We start from the raw sequence: 26,085 nt of genomic DNA, 5'->3' as shown, positions 1-26,085 counted from the left end.
CCCGTGGCCACCTGCGCTTTGCGGGACCTTGCGTGGAGTGGCGCTCACCGGAGCCCCCAAAAGCCTGCCGGGGCGGCGCGCACTGGGAGGCTCGGGGCTGCTGGAGCTGCGGGGCCGGCGGAGTGGCCCGGGAATGCTCCAGGGCGGGGGCAGGAAGGACCCCTCTGGAGCCTAGAGACCTCGGGCAGGCTTCCCGCGGAGCTCCGCTCTTGGAAAGGTTCCGCGACCGCGCGGCGAGGAACACGTGAGCAGCGCGGCTTCGCTATAAAAGCCCCCGCTCGGCTGAGCGTGATCTAGCTGGGCGGCAGCACTCAGCCACCTGCGCCGCCAGAGGCCGGGCGACGGCGACGCTCCCTCCAGGACGCTCAGGACTGTCCCGAGTTTTGCTGCCTCGGACCCTCGGGGGCCGGGCTCAGTGCCTGCGTCTAACTTTGAGGCCGGGATTGCCCGCACGTAGGCAGAGGCGCCGACGCCGGTAGGCGTGCATTCCCGAAAATGCTCAGGTCTTGTTTGACCTTTAGGAGAGTTGGAGGCGTCGGAGGGATCGCGGGCTAGTTGAGCGCCCGGGATCGTCCTCGGAGAAGCCCGGAAGCCCATGGGCAGCCAGAGGCCCCCGCGCCCCCGCCCCCGCCGCCCTTTAAGCCGCGGTGAGCCCTGCGCGCTGCGGGAGTAGGTTCCCATAAAGTCGGGACGCCTTTCACAGATAAAGTTTGGCTGGCTCTCTTGCACCCGGCCCCCGCCGCCTCGGCGACCCCTCTCCCCGCGGCAGGCGCGGGCGGGGAGATGGCCGCGGGCTGGGCGGCCGGCGTGGGCCCTTCCCGGCGCAAAGGGGCGCCGCGCGCGTAGCTGCCGCCACGCTGACCTCCCACGGGCTGCTGTGCTGAGCCCCCGCGGCGGGCGAAGGCGGACGCCCGGTGGGCCGGGAGGCGGCGGCGTCAGCGGCCGGAGGGTCCGTATGGCCGCTCCCCGCCGGCCCGTAGTGTTCGCCACGGAGCTCGCCGGAGGCGCCTCGGGCTCGGGGCTGCTGTGAGCCGCGCCGCCTGCGGGGATCGACCTAGCTGTTCCGCGGAGCCGCGGGCAGGAAACAAGAACCAGGAGGCGGCGGCGGCTCTTCCTCCCAGAGGGCGATGTGGCCGGCAGGTGCGGGCACCAGACTGCCCTGTCCCCGGGACTCTGCGCTCCGGCGGGCGGCTTTCTCTGGGAACCTCACCGCCCTGCCTTCTCACCTCGTGCCCGCCGGCCGAAGCGTCCGGGTCTTCATCAGCGCCAACCCCGAAGGTAAGTCCGTCGCCCGGATTTGTCCGTCAGTCCTGCCCGTCCGCGCGCCGGGAGCCCGAGTGTGCCCGCAGCACAGCCGGGTGCGCCGTGCGTGCCCCGCTCTCCCTTCCCCCGGCTGAAGCCGTGGCTGCCCTGAGCGCGTGGGAATTTCATTTGAATCGCTTGTATTCTCCCTTTGCTCAGTCCCTCTGCCCGCTGACGTCCACTAGGACACCCGGTCTCGCGCCCCCCGCCCGGAACCCGGTCTCGTGCTCTCCCGCCCGGGTTGCAACTTCGGGTCGAGTAAGGAACGTCCGAGGCGGTAGCAGATGCTTCTCGAAGCTCCATCCCGCCACTACCGCCACCCTTCCTTTTAGAGGGTTTCTCCGGGGTTCCCGCAAACGCAGATAGTAGTTACCCCTCGCTCCCGGCTCGGCTGCAGGCTCCTGAATGAGGGTTCGATCCTTTGCTACTTGTGCCCGCCCAGGCGAAGGGAGCCTGGGGTTCCTGAGACTCGCCGGTGGCGAGTGCGGTGGTGCCTTTTGCTTTGGAGGGCAGAGGAATCCTTTGCAAACCGAAGGCCCGAGGGGCTTGAGAGGAAACACGCGGTGCCGCCCCGGGATGGATGGGCGCCCGCTCTGTCGGGCGCTGGCATTTGGGATGAGCGCTCGGGATGAGCTCATCTCCACATTTGGACACCGGGCTTGATCTCCAGGTCCAGAGCCTGGCCTACTCGGTCGTGTTCCTGCTCAAGGCTGGGCACCTGGGAGGCGTAAAACGCAAACTTGTTGATCTATTGCATTCACAAATCACAGCGGCTGGGCGCTGAATGAGTCTATTCTTTTCTTTTATTTCTTCTTTTTCTTTTCTTTTCTTTCTTTCTTTTTTTTTTTTTTTCCTCAATACTGCCTTTGAGTTCTAGGACCTGAATGTTAACTTTGGTTACTAGTAAGGGAAAGCAGGATGTATTTGACTTTAGCTGGATAAAACTGCAGGAATTGCCCTTTTCTAGAAAAAGTAAATGTTCGGCCATAAGGTAAGTTTGTAGACTTTTTTATGGGCTCTAACAAGCCTTGAGTCTGACAAAAAAGTAAAAGGAGAAGATAACGATCATTGGATAACGTAGTTTGAAACCCCAGGACCAGTTGCTTATTTAGAGAGGACTGACAAAAATAACTTTATAAAATAATTGTAAAAAAAGAAAGAGCAGAAATCTCAGATAAAGTTTACATTATGTCAAGAGGATTGAGGAAAGAAAGAGGTAACTCAATGATTAGTAATAGAAGGAATGTATACTTTCGAGATAGGGGCATGACCTATAATGTTTACAACTTATTTTCACAGAATTTAATACTTTAAGGAGACATTTAAGAAACTACTGTGCAGTCTTTTAAAATCTCAGATATGTCTTCCAGGATTTTAACTGAAACCTGAATAAAGAAAACCATGGAGATATGCAACCTATTTAAAAGTTTGGGGAAATATGCAACTTAAGTGTTCAGTGTTTTGTTATTTTTAATGTTGCTTAAACATTTTTTAAGTGGTTGAGAGAATTGTGTTAGAAAACGTTTAGTCTTAAAATTTTCAATTCTTCTAAGCTTAAAAGAAATCTCGTGAGACGTGTTTAAGTCAGCTGATGTAGAACCAGCTAAATGACCGTTTTTCTTTAAACATGTTGCTTCTAAAGTACTGTGAAAATTTTGTTAATATGATCAGTAGTTTTTCCTTTAAATTTGTATTTCCTTTGAATAAAAACCAGTGATCATGAGTTTATGTTAAGTCAGCTTAATATTAAGTTCATATTTAAGATTAGTGTCATTTTTCTTAAGTTTGTACATATGATTCTTCAAATTTTCTAGTTTCTTAAAAGTTCTACCATCTATTACTCTTTGGAAAGCAAACAGGAGGAGGGAGCCATGAGCCGTTCATATCTCCTAGTTGCTGTTTGAGCTGGAGAGCTCGCACATGGATCTGAAAGGACCAGAAGTGTGACTTCTATCCAAGGGGTTGTAATGGGCATCATCTCAAATTTTATCCAATTTGGAAAGATGAGGAGGGTATATTGAATAGAAAAGACAGAGTCAGGTTTGGGTTTTTTGTTTTGTTTTGTGGGGATTTTGTTTTTGTTGTTTGTTTGTTTTTGTTTTTTGGTGGACTTGTACATGAAACCTTGCAATCTTGGTAAATGCTCTATCAGAGGCAGCACTCCACCACGAAATTTTTATGGATGCAGTTCAGGAAGCAAATGGTTGTGTTTTGGTTTAATCCAATATTAGATTCTTGGCCAATACTCAAGGGCCTCTCCACTGTCAAATTAAGACAAAGAACATTATCTCATGCTTTTTTTTTTTTTTTTACAAGTGGAAATCAACTCAGGCTCTAAAGAAAAGCTGCTTTGTGTTGAACTCAGAGCAATATTTTTAAGAATCCAGCAAGGGTCTCCCTTAGATTATTAATAGGTCTTACTTCGAAAGGCATGTGTGGACTTTACACATCAGTAGTAAAGGGAACCTATGTCTTTCACGTGGAAAAGTTACTTTCCCATATGTTTGCTCGTTCAGTATTTTAATTTTGATTTCCACTGTTCAGTCCTGTGAGGATGCTGGGCCGGGTGTTGTTCTGTGTTACAGATAAGGAAACTGAGTCTGGGCCAGGTTAAGCCACCTGCCTGCACCTCTATGGCGGAATGAAACGAGGTGGAACCTTCAGGGGACTCAAAACCTCTCTTGATACTCTGGCCCAGACTAGGTTCACGCCAGATTTCTGGGAAGTATCATATCCCCGTCAGCTGGATCTAGTAGCTAGTGCTCTCCTTATTCCTGAATCCTGACAGCCAGAGCTGAGTAGCAGGAAAGAACATGGCTGGCCGCCCTGACCCACTTCACCTGCACCAAAAGGTGGTATTAAGGGCATTCAAGGAAAGTTCAGAATGTTCTGGACTCTAATGGACTTGTTCCTATCCATAAGTATGTCTGCATCTGACCAGTCCCCACCATATTAAAGACCCTGGAGAAGATCCCTTATGGAGGAGGGTATAGCGTTGTGCCAGATTCTCTGACTAGATAGACCTTGGATTTCAACTAGCCCCACCTTCCACCCAACATAGAAATTCCATCTGTGGCATCTGTATTAAGCCTTGGAATTCTCGTAGTCACTTAGCCATTGTGTCTCTGCCAGAATGGTGCTTAGACGTCCTTGGAACAATGATTCTAAAACACATATAAAATCTTCCACTGTGACTGGCCTGAATTGTGCATGAATATACAGAGAAAAGGAGCCAGCAGAATCTCTCCCTATGTTGAAATTCACAGGGGCCTAATAAGTAATCGCTTTGTCTCATTTCTTAACCAGTTTAGAACAAAGTAAGTCTTAGCTGGGGCTGCTGCAACAAAATGCCATAGACCAAGCGGCTTCAGCAACAGACATGTACTTCTCACAGTTCTGGAGGCTGGAAAGTCCAAGGTCAGGGTGCTGGCAGGTTTGGTTCCTTGTAAGGGACCTCTTTCTGGTTTTCAGAGGGCCACCCTGTCACAGTGTCTTCACATGGCAGAGAACACAAGCTCTCCTCTTTCTGCTTTTTCTTTAAAAAGGATGCTAAGCCCATAATGGAGGCCCCAGCCTAAAGACCTCCTCTAAACCTCATCTAAATCTAATTTCCTTCCAGGGGTCCCACCTCTAACTACCATCACATTAACTGTTAGGACTTCAACCTATGAGTGGGGGAGGGGCAGAAACCGTTAAGTCCATAACATTCTGTCCCTGCCCACACCCAACAAATTCAAGTCTTGATTGCATGTGGATTATGTTCATTCCATCCCAACAATTCCAAAATTCTTGACCTGATCCAGCATTAACTCTAAAGTCTACAGCCCAAAGTCTCAACTAAATACAATATAAATTAAATATGGGTGAAATTCCAGGTAGGATTTATCCTAAGGCAGAATTCCTTTCCTGCTCTGAACCTGCAAAACCAGAAGAGTTCTGTGCATCCAAAACGGAATGGTGGGGCAGGCAGAGGGTTAGCATTCTCATTCCAAAGAAATGGAATGGCTCAGTCGGTTAAGGGTCTTCTTTCAGCTCAGGTCATGATCCCAGGGTCTTGGGATCAGGTCCCATCTTGGGCTCCCTGCTTCTCCCTCTTCCACTACTTGTGCTCTCTCACTCTCTCTGTCAAATAAATAAAGCCTTAAAAGAAAAAGAAAAAAAGCAAAAGCAAAAAAAAAACGAAAGATGAAGGGTCCCAAGTAAGTTCAAAACTCAGCAAGGCAAATACCATTAGGTCTTAAGCTCTCTTGGAGTAATCCTCTTGGGTTTGAAGCTCTGCTTTCCACTCACCCTGGGATGGCAGTTCCACTTTTGTAACTGTGGGGGAGGAGTTGCCCACCAAGAGTCTAGGAGACCCTGTCCCCAAGGCTTTGGATCCATGCCTTCTGCCCTGTTGAAACCTAGGTGATGCCTTCCCCCACCTTTAAACCAAGGAGGTGGCTCTGATCTTCTCAGAACCTCCTCTGGCGGTATTCTTCCTTTGTCTTGAAGAATCACACACAGGCACAGCTGAAGGGCTCTAGGATCTAAGAAGTCTGGCAGCCTGCCTTCCTTTGAGCCTGTCTTGGTCTTCCTCCGTTCCAGCTGACTTTCCAGCTGACGTTTACACAGGGGTGGTCCATGGTTTGCACCCATATTAATATCCTTATGAAATGGTTGTTCGACCACACCCTTGCTGTTCTTCTCAGGACAAGCTTTGCCATTTTTTGTAATAGGACTAAGTTGAGATTTTTCCAGATCTTTATGTTCTGGTTCCTTTTTGCTTAACTCCTTTCTCAATTCCTTCCCTCCATCCCCCTCCAAAATATACCATAAGTGCCCAGGAGGAAGCAAGCCATCCTTTCAACCAGTGTCCTGGCTTACAAGTGCTACCTTCCACAAACCCTAGAGCACAGTTCAGCTACATCGCTTACAACTTTACAACCCTCCCCTTTGGTCTATTGTGCGGTAACACATTCCTCGTCGTCTTAGGTGTCACCACAATGGCCATACTGTGCTCACGATTTCTATATCCTCTGAGAAGAAGGAAGCTTTCTCCACAACTCTCCGCTTTCCTTTCTGAGCCCTTTGTTACGGCAGCACCCCTTCTTGGTGCCAAAATCTGACTTCATTTCCTAAAGTTGCCCCAACATTTACGACAAACTGGATTTTAAAGAACGGAAATTTGTAGTCTTGTGATTCTGGAGGCAAAAGTCCAAAAGCAAGAGTCAGCAGGGTCCTGCTCCCGCTGAGAGCTCTCAGAAGGGGTCCTTCCTTGTCTTTTCCTGGCTTCAGGTGGCTCCTGTCAGTCCCCGGTGTACTTTGGCTTACAGCTTTGTTGCTCCAGCCTCCCAGGGACTGGTCCCAGGGAGGAAGGTCATATCCTCCCGCAGGGCGGAGAAAGTGTTGTGCCTCTTCCTCCTTTTACAAGGATAGTAATCCCATCATGGGGGCCCCACCCTCTTGACCTCAGCCATACCTAATCACCTCCAGAAGGTCTCACCCCACAATACCAGTACTTTTGGTGGTGGGGCTTCAGCATATGAATCTGGGGGGCCACAACCATCGATTCCATAACAGGTAAAGTCTAAAGTAGAAAGAAGGCCAAAATACTGCCTTTATTACTGCTAAAAACTGATGCAGGCCCAGAATCCTTTATCTTTTAGACCAGAGAGGATTGTGGAATTCCAGGTTGGTTTTAGATTTTAGAAGAAAATGGTGCATCTGCTGTTGATTTCGTAGGGTCTGGGGTAATACCCCATCATCAAATACGTGTGTCTATGAAGAAATGACTCCACTCCGCATCCGTGTTCTGCTTTCTGCAGTACTGGAAGGGTTTTATCTGCACTGCCCTGTATGGTAGCACTAGCTAAATACGGCTCTTGAGCTTTTGAAATGTGGCTGGTATGACTAAGAATCTGAATTTTTAGTAGAGTAACAAACTTAAATTAAAATAGACACGTGTAGCCAGCTACTGGCTACTACACTCAACACCGGGCTCTGAGTGGAGAAATCAGGACTCCAAGTGGTGTCGTGTCTGTTAAGGTCGGGTTTTGCCACTGGTGATTCAGGTCACTTAAGGTTTTGCTGCCGGGAGAATTGGGGGAAAATTTTGGTTTTTCACACTGTGGGGATTTTGGAAGTACAGATAAGAACTGTGGGCCTCTTGGGGGGGGAATATGGCTTTTAACTTAAGGCAAGTACGATTTTTCCAGTGCTGAACCTCAGGATGGTATAAACTTACCCCCTCCCTCCCCAGTCACTGTCAGCAATGGACAGGGCATAAACCTGCCCCTTCCCCTCACCCGGTGGACAGAGTTGACCCTTTTATAATTTAAGACATGGAGGAGCAGAGAAGAATGACAGATTCACTTATAAGAGAGAACGAAGGCACTGGGCTATTGGTGTTCAGATTTTCCTTCCAGATGCATCCATCCGATTGAGATACTTCTCGCCTGAGGAGTGAGGAACGGCCCCATCCAGGGCTACTGGGCTCGTGGATCCCCCTCTGTGTGTTGGGAGACCTTGGAGGAAAAGATACTCCCCAACACCTACTTTTGCTCATTCCCCGCCCACTCAGATTTATGCATTGCATTTGACAGGGTGCACTGTGCATTGTGAGAGCCATACACATCTGTCCCCAAATGTTAAGGATCAGAGGCTTTGTCCAATTCCACGTAGACCTTGTACTCTGCATATTTTTGTATCTTCCTGGATGCTCTTCTCTCTTCTCCATATCTTTAGCATCTTAGTAGGAAAGCTTATTCTCCATTTTGGCACAAGCCACAGTCAAGAGAGAAGGATTTCCCCTACATTGCTGCAACCAGTGGTTACTTTACTTTTTACTTTAGCTTGTGCTCTCCAGGCAAGAGGCAGAAGGATGTGCACCAAGAAGTTCACATGAAAGCTGTGAATATTCCTTACCCTGGTTCTTCTTACCTTCCCAACAGTACTAATTATTTCAAAGGCTCCCTGTCTTTTTTTTTTTTTTTGCCACTGTTTTTGTGAGTAATCAGAAAAAATACAGTTAACACAGCAAAATCCTATTCGTGTGTGTGTGTGTGTGTGTGTGTGTCTACACACAGCTGTTTGATGCCCCCAGAAACATCTTTGAGAGTTAAGAGCCTTACAGGAGGACATACTGAACTGCTATTTTACGATAAATGCACACAAAACATGTACAGTGTGTTCTAAGATTGTAGTGGTGGCGTCTTCAAGTCCCTGAGCAAATGTTTTTCAAGCAGGGGAGGATGTTAGTTACAAGTACGGACTGGAGAGCCATGTCGTCTGCCTCAGTTTGCCTCCTTCATCCACCAGTTAATGCTGTGATTCCTTCACAAGTTGCTTAATTCCTTTGTTCTCCGTTTTCCAATCTACAGAAGAGGACAGCCTCAGTGCCTGCCTTGCCCGGTTAGTGAATAAATAAGTTCATGTAAAGCACTTAGAACAGTGCTGGACACGGAGCAAACATGAAATCAGTGTTGCAGTGATTACCGTTATTATCTTTATTACTCGTTTCTGCTGTGATCCACGCGCTGCGCAGGTATGGGTGTGGAAAGCTAAAAAGGCATTTCCTGCCCTCGAGGAATGCAGTCTATGGAGTTAGAACTCCCGAGGAAGACAGAAACCACTCCAGGTACTTCAGGGAACCCAGCAGTCTCCAAAATCATTGTAAGGATCCAGTGAGTGAAAGGGTCGCCACTGGGCATTTAGGTCACCTTGCCAAAGCTGTCACCTAGAGGGCAGAAAACTGCAGAAACCGTCGCCAGTTACCCTGGCTGCGTACTGCGTCGCTGGCCAGTTTCTACAGACACACCCATCTGCTGAAACCACATGGCAGCCAGCACAGTTCAGGGCAGCAGAACGTTCCCCCGTCCCCCTGTGGTCCACACCTCATGCGGGTGCACACCCCGGGCAGACCCAGAAGGGCGCGTGGACTCTTGCAGCAAGTCAGTAGGAGAACTTCCAGACTTCCTGCCCTCACGCCACGGAGAGAATGAAAGCAAGTGCTAATGGACACTCAGCACCAAGAGAAACAGTATCTGTTCCGGGGGAAGCAGGCACCTTGACTGGGTCAACCAGGAAATATTCCTGAAACCCCTCCTCCCTCAGGAGGGCTGTCTGGGTGCTTTGCATACAGCAACAGTGGTCTGTCTCTGTTCTCGTGCAGTTTGCATCAATGATCTCTGTGATGAGCGCCAGGCTAAAGATATGAGCAGGGCATTAGAGAGACCCTGAGGAGGACTAAGCCAGCGTGGAGCTCAGAGTGCGGGTCGGGAGGGCTCCCCAGAGGAGCACATGGAGCCGGGGTGTAAATACTGTCCTCCGCACCTGGTAATCAAATAGGAGGCAAAGCGATGATGAGATCTCTGCAGGGTATAGAAAGAGATTGTCACTATTATTCAGTAAAGAGCTTTTATCCCTTTGAACAGAGAGTGGAGCCCATGTCTTGAGGTGACACCGTTGCTTGTCCCTTAAAGGTGGCTCATTTAGGATGACATTTAAAAGAAAGCTGGGCTTGGAGTATGTCATACGCTCTACAAATAGATTGTGACTTTAGTAAATTTTCCAGGACTCTTTTTCAAGATTCTTGTCACATTGTTGGAAGGATACCGTTTGCTGTTTTAAAGGGTGCGTGGCAAGCTTGTATTTTATTTGATTCTGTTGTCTGTTGCTATATATCAGCCCACCCCAAAACTTGGTGCCTTAAAACAACAATGATTCATCATTTCTCACAGTTCTGTGCTTGTCTGGGAATCCAGGCAGGGCTTGGCCTGCAGAAGACAAGTAGCTCTATTCAGCTGAGCCTTTGGCCGGAGTCACTCACTCACCACATTCATCTAGGCCTGGGCGGAACTGGGCTGGAAGATCCGAGAAGGCTTCACGCGTATGTTTGGCTGCTCAGGGCTTCTCCATCGGGGCCTGCTCTCCAGCTTTTCTCCTCATTCAGGAGTCTAGCCTAGAATTCGTTTTAGGGGATTAGCAACCCTAGAGAAAGGACATGGCGGCTAGCAGTCCTCTTAAGGCCCTGGAAGTCCCAGGATGTCATTTTCACTGTGTCCTGTCTATGCAAGTCACAGGCTAGCCTAGATTCAGAGGTGGGGGAAATAGACCCTATCTCTTCATATGAGGAGAGGCAGGTACATATGGGGGTGGGGCGGGGTAGGCATTAAGGGTAGCCAACTTTGAAAGCTACCGGAACTCCAATTGTATTGTGTAGTTTCTGTGGCCTGTCTTTGTCATAATTAGGTTAAATGAGAAAATGCATGAAAAGTGACTGAACTAGTGGTCTGGTGCATAACAAGTGCCCCATAGTGTTAATAGTTGTGACAATCACAGTGAATTTTGAGGATTGGCAGTGATGCCGTATGTAGTACTCTTCTAGAACCTTCCAGATTCCAATCTGAGAAAAACCAGAGTCTGCAAATAGGTAAAAATACCACCATTTTTACTGAAAAAGGTAGTAAAGGAGAATGCTTTTGTGTTTCCTAGTACTCAACACCAGGATTAGACATTCTTCTACCCACACTCTGGCAATGATGGGCCTGCAGGGGTTCTGCCTCATAAAACATTGAGCCTGGAGAGGAGAGAGTGACCCAGACTCTGTGTGGACAGGTCATTTCCTGGCGAAAGGAGTCAGCAGGTGGGTTGAGCTTGCCTGGTTTATTTTTCCCACATTTTCAGTCAAATAAGCCACCCCTTATTTGACTGAAGGATAGGAAGCAGGTAAAAGGAGTCCAGAAAGCTTATGCTCCAGAAGAAACCTCCAGTTAGGGGAAGAAGGGCTTCTCCCTGAACCTAAATATTTAGCTATTTAAGTTTTAACATTTGTACACAGTGGGATTCTTTAATTACTCAGGATCATTTAAAATTGGATCTCTGGCTTGACATAACCCAAACTCTGTCACAGCCAATATCTAACACCAGAGAAGACTGTAGGCTAGAAGGTGTGACATACTTTGTATGTAATAGCAGGAACCGTATCAACTATCAGTATCCAACACTTTTATAAGGGAAGTGCTTCATGTGCCTTGGGAAAAGTCACTCCATCTCTCTAGAAATAGTAAGTTGTTTTAATCCAGTATAGTTTGATAGTGGGTAGTTTGATACGCAGCAAGAGACAACAGGAAAAAATACACACTCATAAACACCTTTTAAAATGGCAAGTGATTTGATTCCTACAGTGTAACAGGAACTTATCTATAGGGTAATTGGGCTTGATAAAGCAGGCTCAAAGTTCTTTTCAACCCAAAACATTTTTGTAAGTTTTGCCCGTCATGGTCACGTGATTTAAATCAAAGTAAAATTGTAAGTGGTTTGACAGTGTACATATGGGCTGAATTATGGACAGTCGATCCAGAAGAAAGTCCGGTGCTACTGATTTAAAGACAGACACCTTCATATTGCTTCTTCAAAGCTTCATCTTTGATCCTATATTTTATTGAAATCAAACAGGATTCATTCTGCAAGTTAAAGTAGGGAGGCTAACATAGAATTAGAAATACCCACTTATAATGAAATGCTTCCTGAAAATCTCATTTTCAATCCAAAATATTTCCAAGGCTTAGGGCACGGGTACACTCCAAACAAAGGGCCAAGCCCAGATGTCAGGTGTCTTATTCCAAGAGTGCTTACGGAATCTAGCAGAAATGGAACCACGAAATTAAAAGGGTGTCTTTCATAATGCTGAACCCGATCCAGTATGGGTAGTGTCAGAGAGATTCTTGCCGCTGGAAAGGTTTCCTTCAGAGTTCATTCTAAGCATCACGGGCCGTGTTTATGAGATACCCATTGTGTACTGCTGAACTCCTCTTACTGGTTGCTGTGGAGAGTGACAGAGGACGTAAAAGATCCATACTACCTTCATTCAACTCCTGCGGTAGGAGGCAGGACAAACACAACTACCGGAAACACACTGTGGCTGTGAGAGGGGTGCTTCACCATGGGCCACTTGGAGTAATTGGAATGGCACTGTGCTGTCTGATATCCTAGTCAGGCACCAGCTGGTCAAACTCAGTCAAAAGGGAAAGACCAGGATGTGTCAAAGCCAAGAAACAGACCTCTCTGCTGTAGTGCAGTGGCTGATGGGGGCACTGGCCAGCTGTCGGTGATGAGAACAAGTCTCAGCCCAAGAGAAAGGCACCGTTTTGGAAGAGAAAGCTTTTGTTAACCATAGAATCTGAGCAAAGAAGCGTCGTGAGCACATGGATGCTGACATTTAATTTCCTTGAGTGTCAGAGTAACTCGGGAGTATACTCAGATAATAACTGGAGGGGTTCGGGCGTGTGGAAAGTATGAAGGCAAAAGGGGAGTTTGGGCCCAAGACTGCCCTCCTGAGATAAAGGTGTGTGTGGGGAGGAGAAGAGGGTAGCAAGAAGCACCTGGCAAAATCAAGGCAGGAGCCCAGCCCTAATTGTGAGGTGGGACAGAGGTCCTGGGACAAGGTGCAGGCTGCTGTTGGGACCGGGACCCAAGGCCAGGGCCACAACTGCTGCCTGAGTGAGTCTCAGAAGGTTGGAAAAATAGGAAATAGGAAAGTAATAGGAAACATTTCCTGGCTGAGAATACCCAGCACGGCAGGTGGCCAGAAGTGTGGTTCTGCATATCTCGGAGAAAAGATGCAAGGACTAGGTAGCAGGAAGCCTTATTCAATATAAACAAGGAATTCAGAACAATGCTTGAGAGATTAGAAAGACTTGATTGTCCTAGTGGAAGACGATGAGGTGTTCCAGAGAAAGGGAATAGGATCTATCCTGGAAATCAAGTTATTCTCATTGCTTAATTATTAGCGAATGACTGAAATATTTTGCAGCCACAAGCATAAAGTCAGGGCTCCATCCATGCTCTGTGGGAAAGGGAGCAGAGATTGATTAGTTATGTCTGCTGTGGGTGAGGCATGGGGTGTGTTCTTGATTGTGCAGTGAATTTGCAACTGTGAACACTGTGGATTAGTGGGGGTGGGGAGTAAGCAGCAAACCTTAGGCTTTTGTTTTAGTTCTTTTGGCCAAAGCAAAGAGGACAAGCCAGAGTGAAATGGGAAAAATTGCCCAAGAAATAGCACGTGAGAAATTTTCTTGACCAAGTGACAGAACTGGTAGAATCACCACATTCTAAAGGAGGAAAAATGTGTTGCAACTGTAAAATAGACTGAAAATCTACTTGCATCTTGGTAGAACCTGCATACTGGTTAGTTGCTAAGCAGAGCATATAGCTTGAAGCAGAGGCTTTCACTCAGCTGACAGTGTTCTAGAAAATTCTCTAATTAAAACAGAATTCAGCGCCACCTGGGTGGCTCATTCAGTTAATCATCAGACTCGGTTTTGACTCAGGTTGTGATCTCAGGGTCCTGGGATAGAGCCCGTGTCAGGCTCAGCACAGAGCTGCTTATCCTCCTTCTGCTTCTTTCTCCACCCCAGCATGCTCTCTCTCTCTCTTTAATAGACGCTTTAAAAAAAAGGAAAAAAAAAAAGAAAATGGAATTCAGAAGCTACTGAAGTCACTGTGAGAAAAAGCAATGAGGTTAATCAAAGATACCAAATGTTAAAGGAGAAGAGAAAATCTGCAGAGAACACTAGAAAGACATGAAGATAAAGTTCCCTTTTAAGCCAGGGTCTCTATTCAGAAGGCTCAATAATCCATATGGAGAAGCAATTGCAGTAACAATAAGGAGAATATGTAGAAAAAAATGGGAAAAGACCCAGAACTTCCCACCTCAGAGGGTTTGCTGTTCACGGGCATTCATCTGCAAAGACATGGGGAATGAAAGCACTCATAAAATAGGAATTTCACAATTTAATGAAATCACTGTTGAACCTAAAATCTTATAAGATGTGGGAGTTTTGTCACATGACCGCTGCATGCTTTGGCACACATCTCACCGAGAGGTGGACTCTGTGACTCTTCTCCTTATATCTGGGCTCCCCAACTGTTGTTGGCCAGTTGCATAGGGAAGAAATGGCACAGCACCAGGCTCTGGGCCCAGGTATTTAGAAACTGACCACCTCTACTTTCTGGTTTGGGAAACACTTGTTCTTTAGAACCTAGGCACCCCCACGGAGAGACCCCTGTGAGAGAAGCAAACAGCCAGCAGTACCTTGCCAGCAAGGAGGTTGTGCTATCTAGGAAGTAGATCTCTGCCCACGCATAGCGCTCTCCCAGCTGAGGCATAGACTAGCTAGCCTTCCCCACTGAACCCTGCCAAAAGTGCAGACTCAATGGTAAGGTGAATGCTGTGGTTTTCAGCCAATGATTTTGATTTGTTATGCAGGTAAAAGAGAAATCAAATTAGTAAAATAAAACAAATTCATGCTAGTGTGTACTGGTTAAGGTGCTGGGGGCTAGAATTGGTTTGGAACCCCAGGATTTGTCATAAATTTGTATAAAGTACTTAATCTCTTCAAGCTTCATTGTTCCTTCTGACAGTGGGACATAGTAATAAGTACCTTAAAAGGTTATTGTGGGAAATAAATGAAATACACAAGAACCTAAAACAATGCCTGAAATGTAGCAAGGACTCTAAAATTCTAAATCAAATTTGTTAAAGGCCCTAGAAGATTACAGAAGAGAAGAGGTATAAGGGTTTCAAGGAAATGAGAATTACTTGAATAACGTTTTTTGTAAATTGTGACAAGAAATGGTCATTATTCCCAGATGATACCATCTACATAATCACATATGCTTTTAGCTAGAGTGGCCTATATAAAAACATAATTTTTAAATGATGGTTTAACATATAACTGTGAATTCAGCCCACATTATCAGAAATTAAGTTAATAAGTTCCATCTCTAAATAATAAAGCAGAACCCCATGCTTTTAAAAATTAGCCCTTAACAACCTTTTAAAACCATGGATAACAAGCAGACCTCAATAAAATGACATTCAGACAGATTAAAAAGATAGCACTACCACCTTTTAATGTAAGGTGTGCTCTGATCTTATATTAGAAACCATAATTTCTTTCACACATAAGGAGTCCTTTAATGTTGCTTTAAATCTGCATAAAGTCTTGTCATTTTTCCAACCCCTGTTTATCTTTTAGACCTGTTGCACGGTTGGCTACAATGTTTCAAAGTGCATGCGTTTTCCACATTTACCGGAGAGGGACCACTCTTCATAAAAATGAACAGCCCCCTTTAGGAAGGATTTCAGTACGCCCTAAGGGGAGTATTAAATCCCATATATGACGGAACACTATCTCCTTCCACATGGCCATTATGGTAGAATGGCCAACTCTTTATTATGTAATTTGTAATTCTTACTGCGTACATGTAATAATCATTGGAGCCCACATTATACTGAGCAAGCAGTACAGATATTCCTGAAAGAAAGAAACAGAAAATAATAACTGGGTGTTGGTGTTTGAGGTGGAGGAGGGTAGAGAGCAGGTGGGGGGAGACGCATTTCTTGCCTGAGTCTGTGCGAGGTCCGAGATCGGCGGATGACCTCTTGAATCCAGAAGGAGCTAATCCTTCATTCGTTTGTTGATCCTGCTCTGCAAATCTCAGCCTAGAATGGAATGAGGAAGAAGGCTCCAGAATTAAGGAGTTTTGAAAAAGAACAGTTTTGTTTCTCAAGTTTGGAGTTTGGTTCTGGTAGAAAATAGATATTTAGGGAGTCTGGTCCCTCTGGGGAAAGGGAAGCCAGCATGCTGAGCCTGAGCTGGGTGGAGGGAGGCGGGGAGCCCGCCATCCTTTATGTGCCTCCAATGATAATCTGAAGAAAATGAAATTCAGGGCATAACCAGGTGCTTTGGTTCTTTTTACGTGAGATTTTTTAAAAAATATTTGAAACTCCTTCTTTGGATTCAATACTTGCTGTGTACTCTTGTGTTTCCTTCCCTTTTTCCTGTCAGAAATGGGTTTATCTCCGCTGCATCAGAGAGGAAAACCAGGTTTCACTTGTGCTGATACCATGAACATGATCAAAGCAGAGCCTTGTTCAGGGGGCAGCTCTAGTGGGTATGGAAGCTGAAAAGAGGGCTCCCTTCTCATCTCTACTGACCTCACACATGTATGCAGATTTCCTCTCCACCAGCACCTGCGTCTGCCGTGGGGCGAGCAGTGCGGACTTCCAGGCCATGCATTTCTTTTGACACCAGGGCATCCAGGAATCACAACACCAGAATTCTAGATTCAGCACTGCCCACTGTTTTACAAGCTGTGTGACCTGAGGCAGTTTCTAGAGCCATGAGTCTCAGTCTTCCTTTCTACAGAAACAAAACCCCTATATCATATATTTTATGGAGTTCTGTCCTAGCATAGAAACAGTGAGCTCTAGATAGAGACAAAGCATTGTTCTTTTAGATCTCTTTCAAATGCAGGAGTTGTGAACTGACACAAGCCAGTGTTGAGTGATTATGATACAGTATAATAAAGTAACTAACATGTAATACACACACAGTATCTGTGCGCAAGAAAGGCTCATTGAGTTTCAGGTCCCCTTAAGAGAAACGGAACTCTAGTTCCCAAATCCTATGCCTCTCATGGTTCTCTCCCTGTTGTCTCCAGTCCCTCCACAGGAAAGCTAACCCTCCGTCCCTACACCCAAACTCCTCCTGCCTGGATGGCTCCTCCACTCCTTTATTCCCAGACTGATAGGGCCTCATCCAGAGGCCAGCTAGATCTCCACAGGGCTGGCTGTGGAGCCCTGGCCTGAGAGTCCCCAACCCCTGAGGTCCAAGTTCTTGAGAAGCCACTCTCCATGCGTGTAGCTTCCCATCTCCTGCTACAGCCACTGAGGAGGGACATGGGGGGAGAAGGACGCCTGCCCCACTCCCTGCCTGGGGAGGAGGTGACCGGAGCCTGGCAGTGCGGCTCTGCGTTCCGTGCATTTCTTACCAGAACAATGAGAAATCACGCACCACTAGTGTTATGGTCTAGCTACACTGTGTCTTTGGGAACCCGTTAGGTAACTGGTCACTTTCTGAAACATTATTTTTACGGCAAATTTCATTCTGCATTCCGTTTCAATCATGCACAATCAGGCTTCCATAATAGCCATCTAGAAGCTGGACAGATGTGTTTTCACCAGAGACCTACTCCTTGCTTTCCATTGGCATCATGGGTGTGTATGGGAGAATGTTCTTGTCCTTAGGCATCGTGAGGTGGTAAGGGAGACTGGCGCAGACTGACGCGTCTGCTTTGGACAGCAGCTCTGTGACCTTGTCCATCCTGTCTGGGAATCTTCCTCCCCTATAGAGTGAAGTGAATGAAACGCAGGACTTCTGGGACCTCCTCCAGCTCCAGTGGGACACTGTTCCACTCCTTGAAGCCCCCCAGCAGTTCTGTTTTGTTTTATTTCTCTTCGGGGAGAGGGAGTGTGGGGTGTAGCTCTTTCTTCCGACTTTGCGAATGTGTCCTATTCCATCTTCCGAGGAAAAGCAAGAGTATTACCTGTCCTCCTGGCCTCAGAAGATTGTCATGATAATGGATGGAAAAGCACTTCTGAAACTCCTACATGAATGTGCACTAGTGATCAGCGTGTGGAACGTATAACAAATGGCACAAGTTAGTGCACAAACATCAGAGAGATTTAGGAACTCAGACCATGTGTTTGGTATTCTGCTGGAGAGCCTGTGCAGGATGAAATGTACATGAGAGGCTCCTCTTTAGGCTAGCAAATGAGACTTTTAGGTTGGTGAAATCATGGGGCTTTGGGGTGGGATGTTTGCATATTAACTCGTGCGTGGAAGGGATTGGCATTCTACCCTGAATTTTGTGGTGGAATCCATGGTGTGTGCACGTACAACACACAATACATATGGGGACTAATGAGTATTAGAAATCGGAGGTTCAGAATCTGGCTTGAGTTTGAGACCTCACCCTGTGCCGTTTTCTGACTCCGTGACCTTAAATTATTCAGTCTCTCTAATCCAAGATTCGCTTATCTCAAATTGAAAATATCACGGGCTTGTTATGAGGCTTCAATGAGATAAGGCTTGTGAGATGCTTATCACATGCCTGGCATTTAATAAGCTCTCATTAAATGTTAACTGGGATCATTACCATTATTAGCTCCATCATCTCTTTACCTGGGAGATGCAGACAGCTCAGCCGGGAAGCAAGTGACATCACACCCGGCTCAGCTAGCTGGCAATCACTAAAAGGAAAAAAATACTCCTCTGCCAGCGGTATCTTTGTTGCCCACTCAGTACGAGAAGGAAAGATGTGTGACATGATGACACACTTAGGAAACGTTCATCCTCTGTTTATTTATATAAAGCCAGAATATTTATTTCCAACTGTCTGTCAAGGTTGACATCTTAAGAGGCCATAGCTATGATAAACAGTTTAAAAAGGGGTTTTGTAGAATTATCATCAGAAATAAGTTTAAAGCCACAAGAAGAAGCATGCCTTCTTCCTTTAGAGTTCAGACCACGTTTTTATTTTTTTTAATTTTTTAAAAAGATTTTATTTATTTATTTGTCAGACAGAGATCATAAGTAAGCATAGAGGCAATCAGAGAGATGGAGAGAGAGGAGGAAGAAGGCTCCCTGCTGAGCAGAGAGCCTGATGAGGGGCTCGATCCCAGTACCCTGAGATCATGACCTGAGCCGAAGGCAGAGGCTTAACCCACTGAGCCACTCAGGTGCCCCTCAGACCCCATTTTTAATCAGAAATTCACTACAGTGAAGTGAACAAATATTGATTGAGGGCTTTCTGCATACACCCATGGTTCTAAGCCCCGAGGATTAAATTCACCAATACTAAATAATTGTTTATTTAACATAGATGGGAGTTGTACCCCTTGTGGTTGTCATGTTCCCATGGCGGGACCATAATGGAGAAAGGCAAATGCTTATGTCTGTAAAGTTTCTGGGAGTGATGATATGCACTGTGAGGAAAACTAGAACAAGGTAAGGAGAACATGTCTGAAGCATGTACTGTCTCCCAGTAATGAGTGCTCAGAGACGGTCTGTCTGAGGACATAATATTTAAACAGAGACATAAATGGAGTGAGGAAGGAAGCCAAGCATTTCTGCCAAGAAGTAAGTGTAAGGAAGAAGCAGTAAGTGCAGAGGCCCTGCGGCATGGTGGGCCAAGGAGCAGCGAGATCAGTGTGGTGGGGAAGAGATGGAAACAGGGCAGCTTTCACAAAATTTTATGCCCCCATATGGCAGGTGCCAATCAACCAGAACAGTACATCATAAGCAATGGGCACGCATGCACACATACTTTCTCTCTCTCTTTTTCAAATCTTTAGAAAAAATTTTAAGTGATTCTAAGAAAATTTCAAGGTAGATTTTTTTTTGGTTTTTATTTTAACTATTTTTTAAGTTTTTAATTATTTGACTGAGAAAGAGCACAAGTAGAGCAGCAGGCAGAGGGAGAAAGAGAAGTAGGCTCCTCGCTGAGCAAGGAGCCCGATGCGGGACTCAATCCCAGGACCCTGGGATCACGACCAGAGCCAAAGGCAGACGCTTAACCATCTGAGCCTCCCCAGCACCTCTTAAGGTAGATTTGTTAAAAACCACTCTAATCTGTATTTGTCTATTTTAATTAAGCAGTTCCTTCATCATTAGGGTAAAAAACTGTGGACCCTAACCTGTATCCCCTAACTACCCTGGCTTCGAGGAACTGAAAGGAAAGGGGTGAGAGACACAGTTACTGCATCTGTGGAGGCAGCAGGTAGCAAACTGCCCCAAACCGTGGGAGTAAGACAACTACAAGAGAAGAAAAGGCCACCTCCTGTTCTGTGACCCCGGGCAGATAGGAAATGCTGTCTGAGGTGGTAGAGGTTGGCTCAGCCTTGGTCTCTCGGTGCTGGAAAGTGGAACAGGCTGCTTTTTGGTCTGTCTCCAGGTGGATTCTCAGCCATGCATTTCCATTAAAGCCCCAAAGAAGCCTGTTAAAAATTCTTTGGGACGAGTAAGTAACCAAGGCAGCAAGTGAAGAGCCCATTATAAAGTTGATGGGATAAGGACTACAAGCGCTACCATGTCTCACTCAGCGAGTGCAGCAGTTCCTGCTGTCAGACTGACAGTGGTCAACATCAGAGGCCCGCCTGAGTGTCACCTAGGGCGTCATGCAGCCCAGCAGCAGAGGCGGTGACGTAATCATCCCAACAGGGACAGCCAGGAGGTGCCTGGCCCAGGTTTCACAGCTGCTAAGATCCCAGGGGAACTTGTACATATTGGACCTGTAATGGCAGCAGATGCACATAACAGCCCACGAGGAGAACACCTAAGTTAACATGTTTCAGAGCTGCTCCCCAAGGTGACCCATAGTCTCACACCAGTGATTACTTTTTCATGAAAATTCATGCACTCATTCATCAAAGACACAGCACATGGCTGTAGCTGCCCGCCACTTCCCCTTGGCCAGTCTGCTTGGGGGGCTGAGGGAGCATGGGTTACAGAAGCTTTCATGTTGTTAACCATGACAGAGACTCATGTGGCTTTAGGCTCTGGAATCAGAAAGCACTGGGTCTGGTATCTGCATTTCACTACTTTGGAGCAGTGTGTCATCTTCCTCAACTTCTCTAAGCCTTGGTGTCCTCATTACCGACACAGGGCTAAAAATAGTATTTGGCTTAGAAAGTTTGTATGAGGATTAGTCGTGTATGGAAAGCACTTAGCACTGGGCCTGGCGTAATAGACACACTGATGCTAGTTGTTGTTAGGATAATTCAGAATGGAAGTAGAGTTTGTGTGTGTGTGTGTGTGTGTGTGTGAGAGAGAGAGAGAGAGAGAGAGAGTTGGGGGTGGGAAAGAGGAGGAAAAGAGGAAGAAAGAAAGGCAGGGAGAGGAAAGGAGGAGAGGAGACTATCCAGGAAAAATACAGCAGCAGGTTGGGGGTGGGGGGAATTAGAGGTGTGCCAAGTTTCTGAAGACTAAACAAACATTCAAGGTCCTTATAAATTTTATCAGAGAAATTACATAAAGCCAAGAGAAGGATAGGCTGGAATGGGCCCTAAATTATTTAAAATTAAAAAAGAAATTATTTTAGCAGTAGGATGGTCTTTGGGCGTGATGAAAGATTGCCTTTATTCCTGACCATTTTCTGAAGTCCTATATACACAGTGAGGTGAAAAACACTTTCTGAGCATCCCTGAAATAAGACAGCAGTTCAAGAGAGTGCTGGGGTTGTGTCTGGTTGTTACTATGATGGAGATGCCAGAGTAGGACTGCAAGGCAGTTAATTGCCGTTCCATTCATTTGTGCTTGAACTAACCAGACCAGACCACGGGAGATTGTGGACCCAGACTCCTTTCAGTCTACCCATCCACTCCCAGTGCTCACAGATAACTGTCAGCTTCATTTAGTGCCTGGCTGAATTCAAATGTGGTAGATGATTATTTTCTATCAGTCACTAGCTCTGTAATGGGAAGATATGAATTGGAGCGGCTTGCTAAAAGTGACATAGCTTCATAACCCTGTGTACCCAGCATTTCAGAAGAGCTTGCTTTGCTTTTGGTGGATGTGTGATTGGTAGAGTTTCTCTCTCCCTTAGGTAAAATGATGTTTCTCTATCCTCTCTCATCCCAGAGTCGTGTTGGTTATCATTTTGATTTTTTACAACCAGCTGACCTTTTTTCCAAAATAGGTCATTTTGTGGTACAGTCAGTAAAGTCGGTGTTCTGGAGATTTTTGCCCAAGGAGGTTGACTATATTTATATCTGGATGTGTCCATATGTCAAACAGATATTTCAGTCTATATTAGAGAGCTGTTGAGGTTGTAGCATTATAAAATTCCCTGCTCTACAAAATCAAAGGAAAACAAATACCCTTCACATATAAGCAGACATTTTCAGAAGTTTAAAAAGGTCTAAAAATGAGGCTTTATTCGATAAGAAAATCAGAAGCAAAAATACAGGATCTGGCCCTTTATCATTAATGCAATCATATCCTATGTACATTTGTAAATGCTGAATTTCCCATTTAATTTCTAAAGACTAATCTTATTTAGATGTGTATAGTATATGTTTTAAAATACTATAGTCATCTAATACCATTTTCAATTAAAACAACATCTGCAAGGTGCCTGAGTGGCTCAGTGGGTTAAAGCCTCTGCCTTCAGCTTGGGTCATGATCTCAGGGTCCTGGGATCAATCCCTCATTGGGCTCTCTGCTCGGTGGGGAGCCTGCTTCCCCATCTCTCTCTCTGCCTGCCTCTCTGCCTACTTGTGATCTCTCTCTGTCAAATAAATAAATAAAATCTTAAAAAAAAAAAAAACGACATCTGCAAGATGAAGAAAAATACAGAGCATTTGTTTTTGGCATAACTTTTCTGCCATTAGAGGTATACTGTCAAAATATGCAGGAGTGTTTACTGCCCAATCTGTAGGATAGAATGAATCTCAAAATAGGACTCCTTGCCATTTAGTACTTAAAATGACACAAATTTCAAAAATATTGAAATCACATCCAAACAATTATGTCACTAGCCCAGTCCAGCCTATTGTTCTGTGACTTGATTGCTACCTTTCCAGAATAGTAGAGGTGTGGAAGGAAAAGAAGCAGTACTTTGTGATAGTAATGGCAATATTGAATAATTCTGTTTTAAAAAGGGGGATAAGTCCTCAAGATCCAGATATCAAATGCTATAATTCTAACGAGGGAGCTGCCTTGAATTATACCAACTAGTAATATTTAATTGACCCTACTCTGAACAATCTCTCTGTAAAGACACACAGAAGTATGTGATATGGGATTTATATCCAGGAGCTTACAATTCAGTTACTTACAATGACATCGGAAGTTACAAAGCATCCAACAAACAAACATTTGAGCCCAGGGATGGGTATTTAGGAGGCACGGATCGCATGGAGCACTGGGTGTTAGACACAAACAATGAATCATGGAACACCACATCAAAAACTAATGATGTATGGTGACTAACATAACATAATTTAAAAAAAAAAATTGAATTCGCTTCTGTTGCTTCTGTAATAAGTCACTACAAACTTAGTGGCTCACAACTACAAATTTATTTCCATAAAGTTCTGGGGATCAGAAGTCTGGGCTAACGTCAGGGTGTTGGCAGGGTTTTCATTAGTTCTGGAAGTTAGAGGGGGAGAGTCTGTTTCCTTGCCGTTTCCGGTTTCTAGAGTCTGCCTGTATTTCTTGGCTCATGGTCTGCATCCAACTTTACGCCAGCAGGGGAGCCTCTTCACCTCTGTCTCTCTCTCTCTCTCTTTCTCTGACCTCTGCTCCCATTGTCCCATCTCTACCTGTGACTCTCACTGGACCCTTTTGCCTCCCTCTTATAAGGACCCTTGTGATCCTTGGGCCCTCCCAGATAATCCAGAAAAATATCCCCATCTCAAGTTCTTTTCTTAATTCACAACCTCAAAGTCCCTTTGTCACGTAAGGTAATGTTCACAGGTCCTAGGGATGAAGATATGGACGTTTGTGGGTGGGAGGGAGGGCATTATTTAGCCTACCACAATTTTAAGCAACCAAAAAACTACACTCGCTCCCTCAGTTTGAAGGTACGATTATAATCTTTGTCTTCAGCTTCATTCCCCACCAAACCCCTAAGTACATTGTTTCTGGCTACAGTCCAGCCTTGCCCTCTCTCTCTTCTCTGCCTTTGTTTGTGAATCCTCCCGTCTCTTGTTCACCTTTCAGAATCCTACCTTTCCTTTAAGAGCAATTTCTCATGGGGTGTTCTCCCTTCAGTACTTGTGGTTTTCCCAAATCAGCCAAGACGCTTTGTTTCAGGTGACAGAAGCCTGCCTCAAACTGATTTAATCGAGAACTGGAGACATCATTAACTTGAGTAATCGAATTGTGTAGAGGCAAGTCAGGGGGAATCTGACCTCAGATATAGGTAGGATCAGTGTCTTAGTTTGGGCTGCTGTAACAAAACACCATAGGTTTGGGTGGCTTAAACCAACAAACATTCATTTCTCAAAGTTTAGGAGGCTGGGAAGTCCAAGAGCAAGGTGTCAGTACATTCATTTCCTAGTGAGACCCTTCGTCTTGGCTTGCAGATGGATGTATGCCTTCTTCTTATGTCCTTGCATGGCAGGGAGAGATGGCTCTGGTCTCTCTTTCCCTTCTTTGAGGAGCACTGCTCCCAATATGGCCTCCACCTTCTTGACCTTATCTGGTCAAAATAATTGCCTCCCAAAGATCCTACCTCCACATACCATCGCATTTGGGGATTAAGATTTTAACATGGATTTTGGAGGGGGGGCACAAGCCGTTCAGTAGGTAACAGTAAAGAGCTTGAACACTGTCAGGACTGCTGCTGCTTTTTGCTTCTTCCCACATGCCTACCAAATTCTCTCAGACCAGCTCTTCTAACTTCGGAGAAGTGGATGTGGCCATGGGTTATTTTGGTCTCACAATTTTACAACTTTTAACTCCAGAAAGAGGAAAGAGGCGCTCTCCCTCAGCTAGACTTTGAAAATACTTCTGTGGAGAGGACTCTGATTGGCTTGGCTTTGGTCACGTGTCCAACCCTTAGCCCAATCACTATGTCCAGATGGTCACAGTGAAGCTAGAGATTGGAAATGGGGGGAAAAACTCTTAAGAAATGAAAGGAATGAAAAAGATGTTAGAAGAAGAAAATATTTGCTCTAGGTCCACCCCAGTGTTACTTCTTCTCAAACCCCATTTTATTTATATACATCTTAATTTATATTGATGGTTAATTACCCGACCTTTATTTTATCTTCTGTTTTTCTTTCATGACATTGATCATACATTACTTCAGATTATTTTACTGACACACTGAATCCTTAGAGGAAATTCATACATCTTTCTCATTTTCACCCCAGCCCTCCCACCTAGCACCTAGTTTTGTGCAGAACTGATAGTAAATGTACAGTAAACGTGTTAAATTTGGTTGAAAATAACATGTTAGAAGAAGAGATATCTTGGGGCTGCTCCAGGTTAATTTTAAAAAGTGCTAAAAATTCAGAGAAATTAAGTATACCAAGGAATTTAATAACTTGAGAAAATGTCAGAGCTTGAGCTGGGACTTGGAAGAGGAGTAGAATTTAAGGTAGAAAAAGAAAGACAAGGGGCACCAGGGTGGCTCAGATGGTTAAGCGTCAGCCTTCGGCTCAGGTCATGATCTCCAGATCCTGGGATCCAGCCCCGTGTCAGGCTCCCAGATTAGCAGGGAGTCTACTTTTTCCCCATCCCACCTCTCCCCCTGCTTGTAATCTCTCTGTTTCTGTCTCTCAAATGAATAAATAAAATCTTTTAAAAAAGAAAAAAAAAAGAAAAGAAAAAGTAAGATGGATAGCAAAGAGTATGAATTGTTACAGAATGCATGTTAGCATAGAGGAAATATGGAGAAAGGGAAAACTAAATTCTAGGTGGAAATTGTCCCCTGGTTCTGAGACCTCTTCTATGATTCTATTGCTATAAATCATAAATATTTCATGTTCACATTAATTAGAAATTGTCATTGCAGAATAGCAGTTTTTCCATAACTTGCATGATTCATCCAAGCAGTCATCCATTTAATTACATGTTGGGGGTTTGTGATGATTATTTATGCATAGGAGAAGTTGTCACTCATGGTAAAGAACCTACTACCGTTTCTCTGCGGGAGGTAAGAAGCTGTGGGAAGAATGCTGAGGAAAAGGAGAAAGACATTGCCACCCATGACAGTATCAACTCTATCAGAGCCTGCAACTTTTGAGATTTCTCATGAACCCATTAATCAAAATAAAAGGAGTGTCTTAACTTCTAATGTGGACATCAAGGGCCCTGTATGTGTTTTTGATATGCCTCTTGTCTAGGAAATGTAGATGACAAGTCCATGCCTTTGAATTGAGCACCCCACCCAGGGATGCCTCTAGCCATAATCTATAGACCTGTGGAAGTTAGAGACTATGGATTT

At 45.5% G+C, this 26,085-nt stretch overlaps 1 protein-coding gene across 1 annotated transcript in view; it reads left to right on the top strand.

Annotated features, from left to right (window-relative positions):
• Positions 1 to 629: 629 nt before the first annotated feature.
• Positions 630 to 26,085, top strand: part of NWD2 (NACHT and WD repeat domain containing 2) — a 176,170-nt gene continuing 150,714 nt past the window's right edge. The window contains exon 1 of the mRNA XM_032853562.1: positions 630 to 1,278. Coding sequence (XP_032709453.1) covers positions 1,128 to 1,278 — 151 coding nt within the window. The 5' untranslated portion in view covers positions 630 to 1,127. The remainder of the gene's footprint in view (positions 1,279 to 26,085) is intronic.

The sequence above is a fragment of the Lontra canadensis genome, unplaced genomic scaffold (genome assembly GCF_010015895.1).
Source record: "Lontra canadensis isolate GAN:19392208 unplaced genomic scaffold, GSC_riverotter_1.0 scaffold1, whole genome shotgun sequence".
In the NCBI taxonomy this organism is placed as follows: Eukaryota; Metazoa; Chordata; class Mammalia; order Carnivora; family Mustelidae; genus Lontra; species Lontra canadensis.
This window is presented reverse-complemented; position numbering and strand designations above follow the sequence as displayed.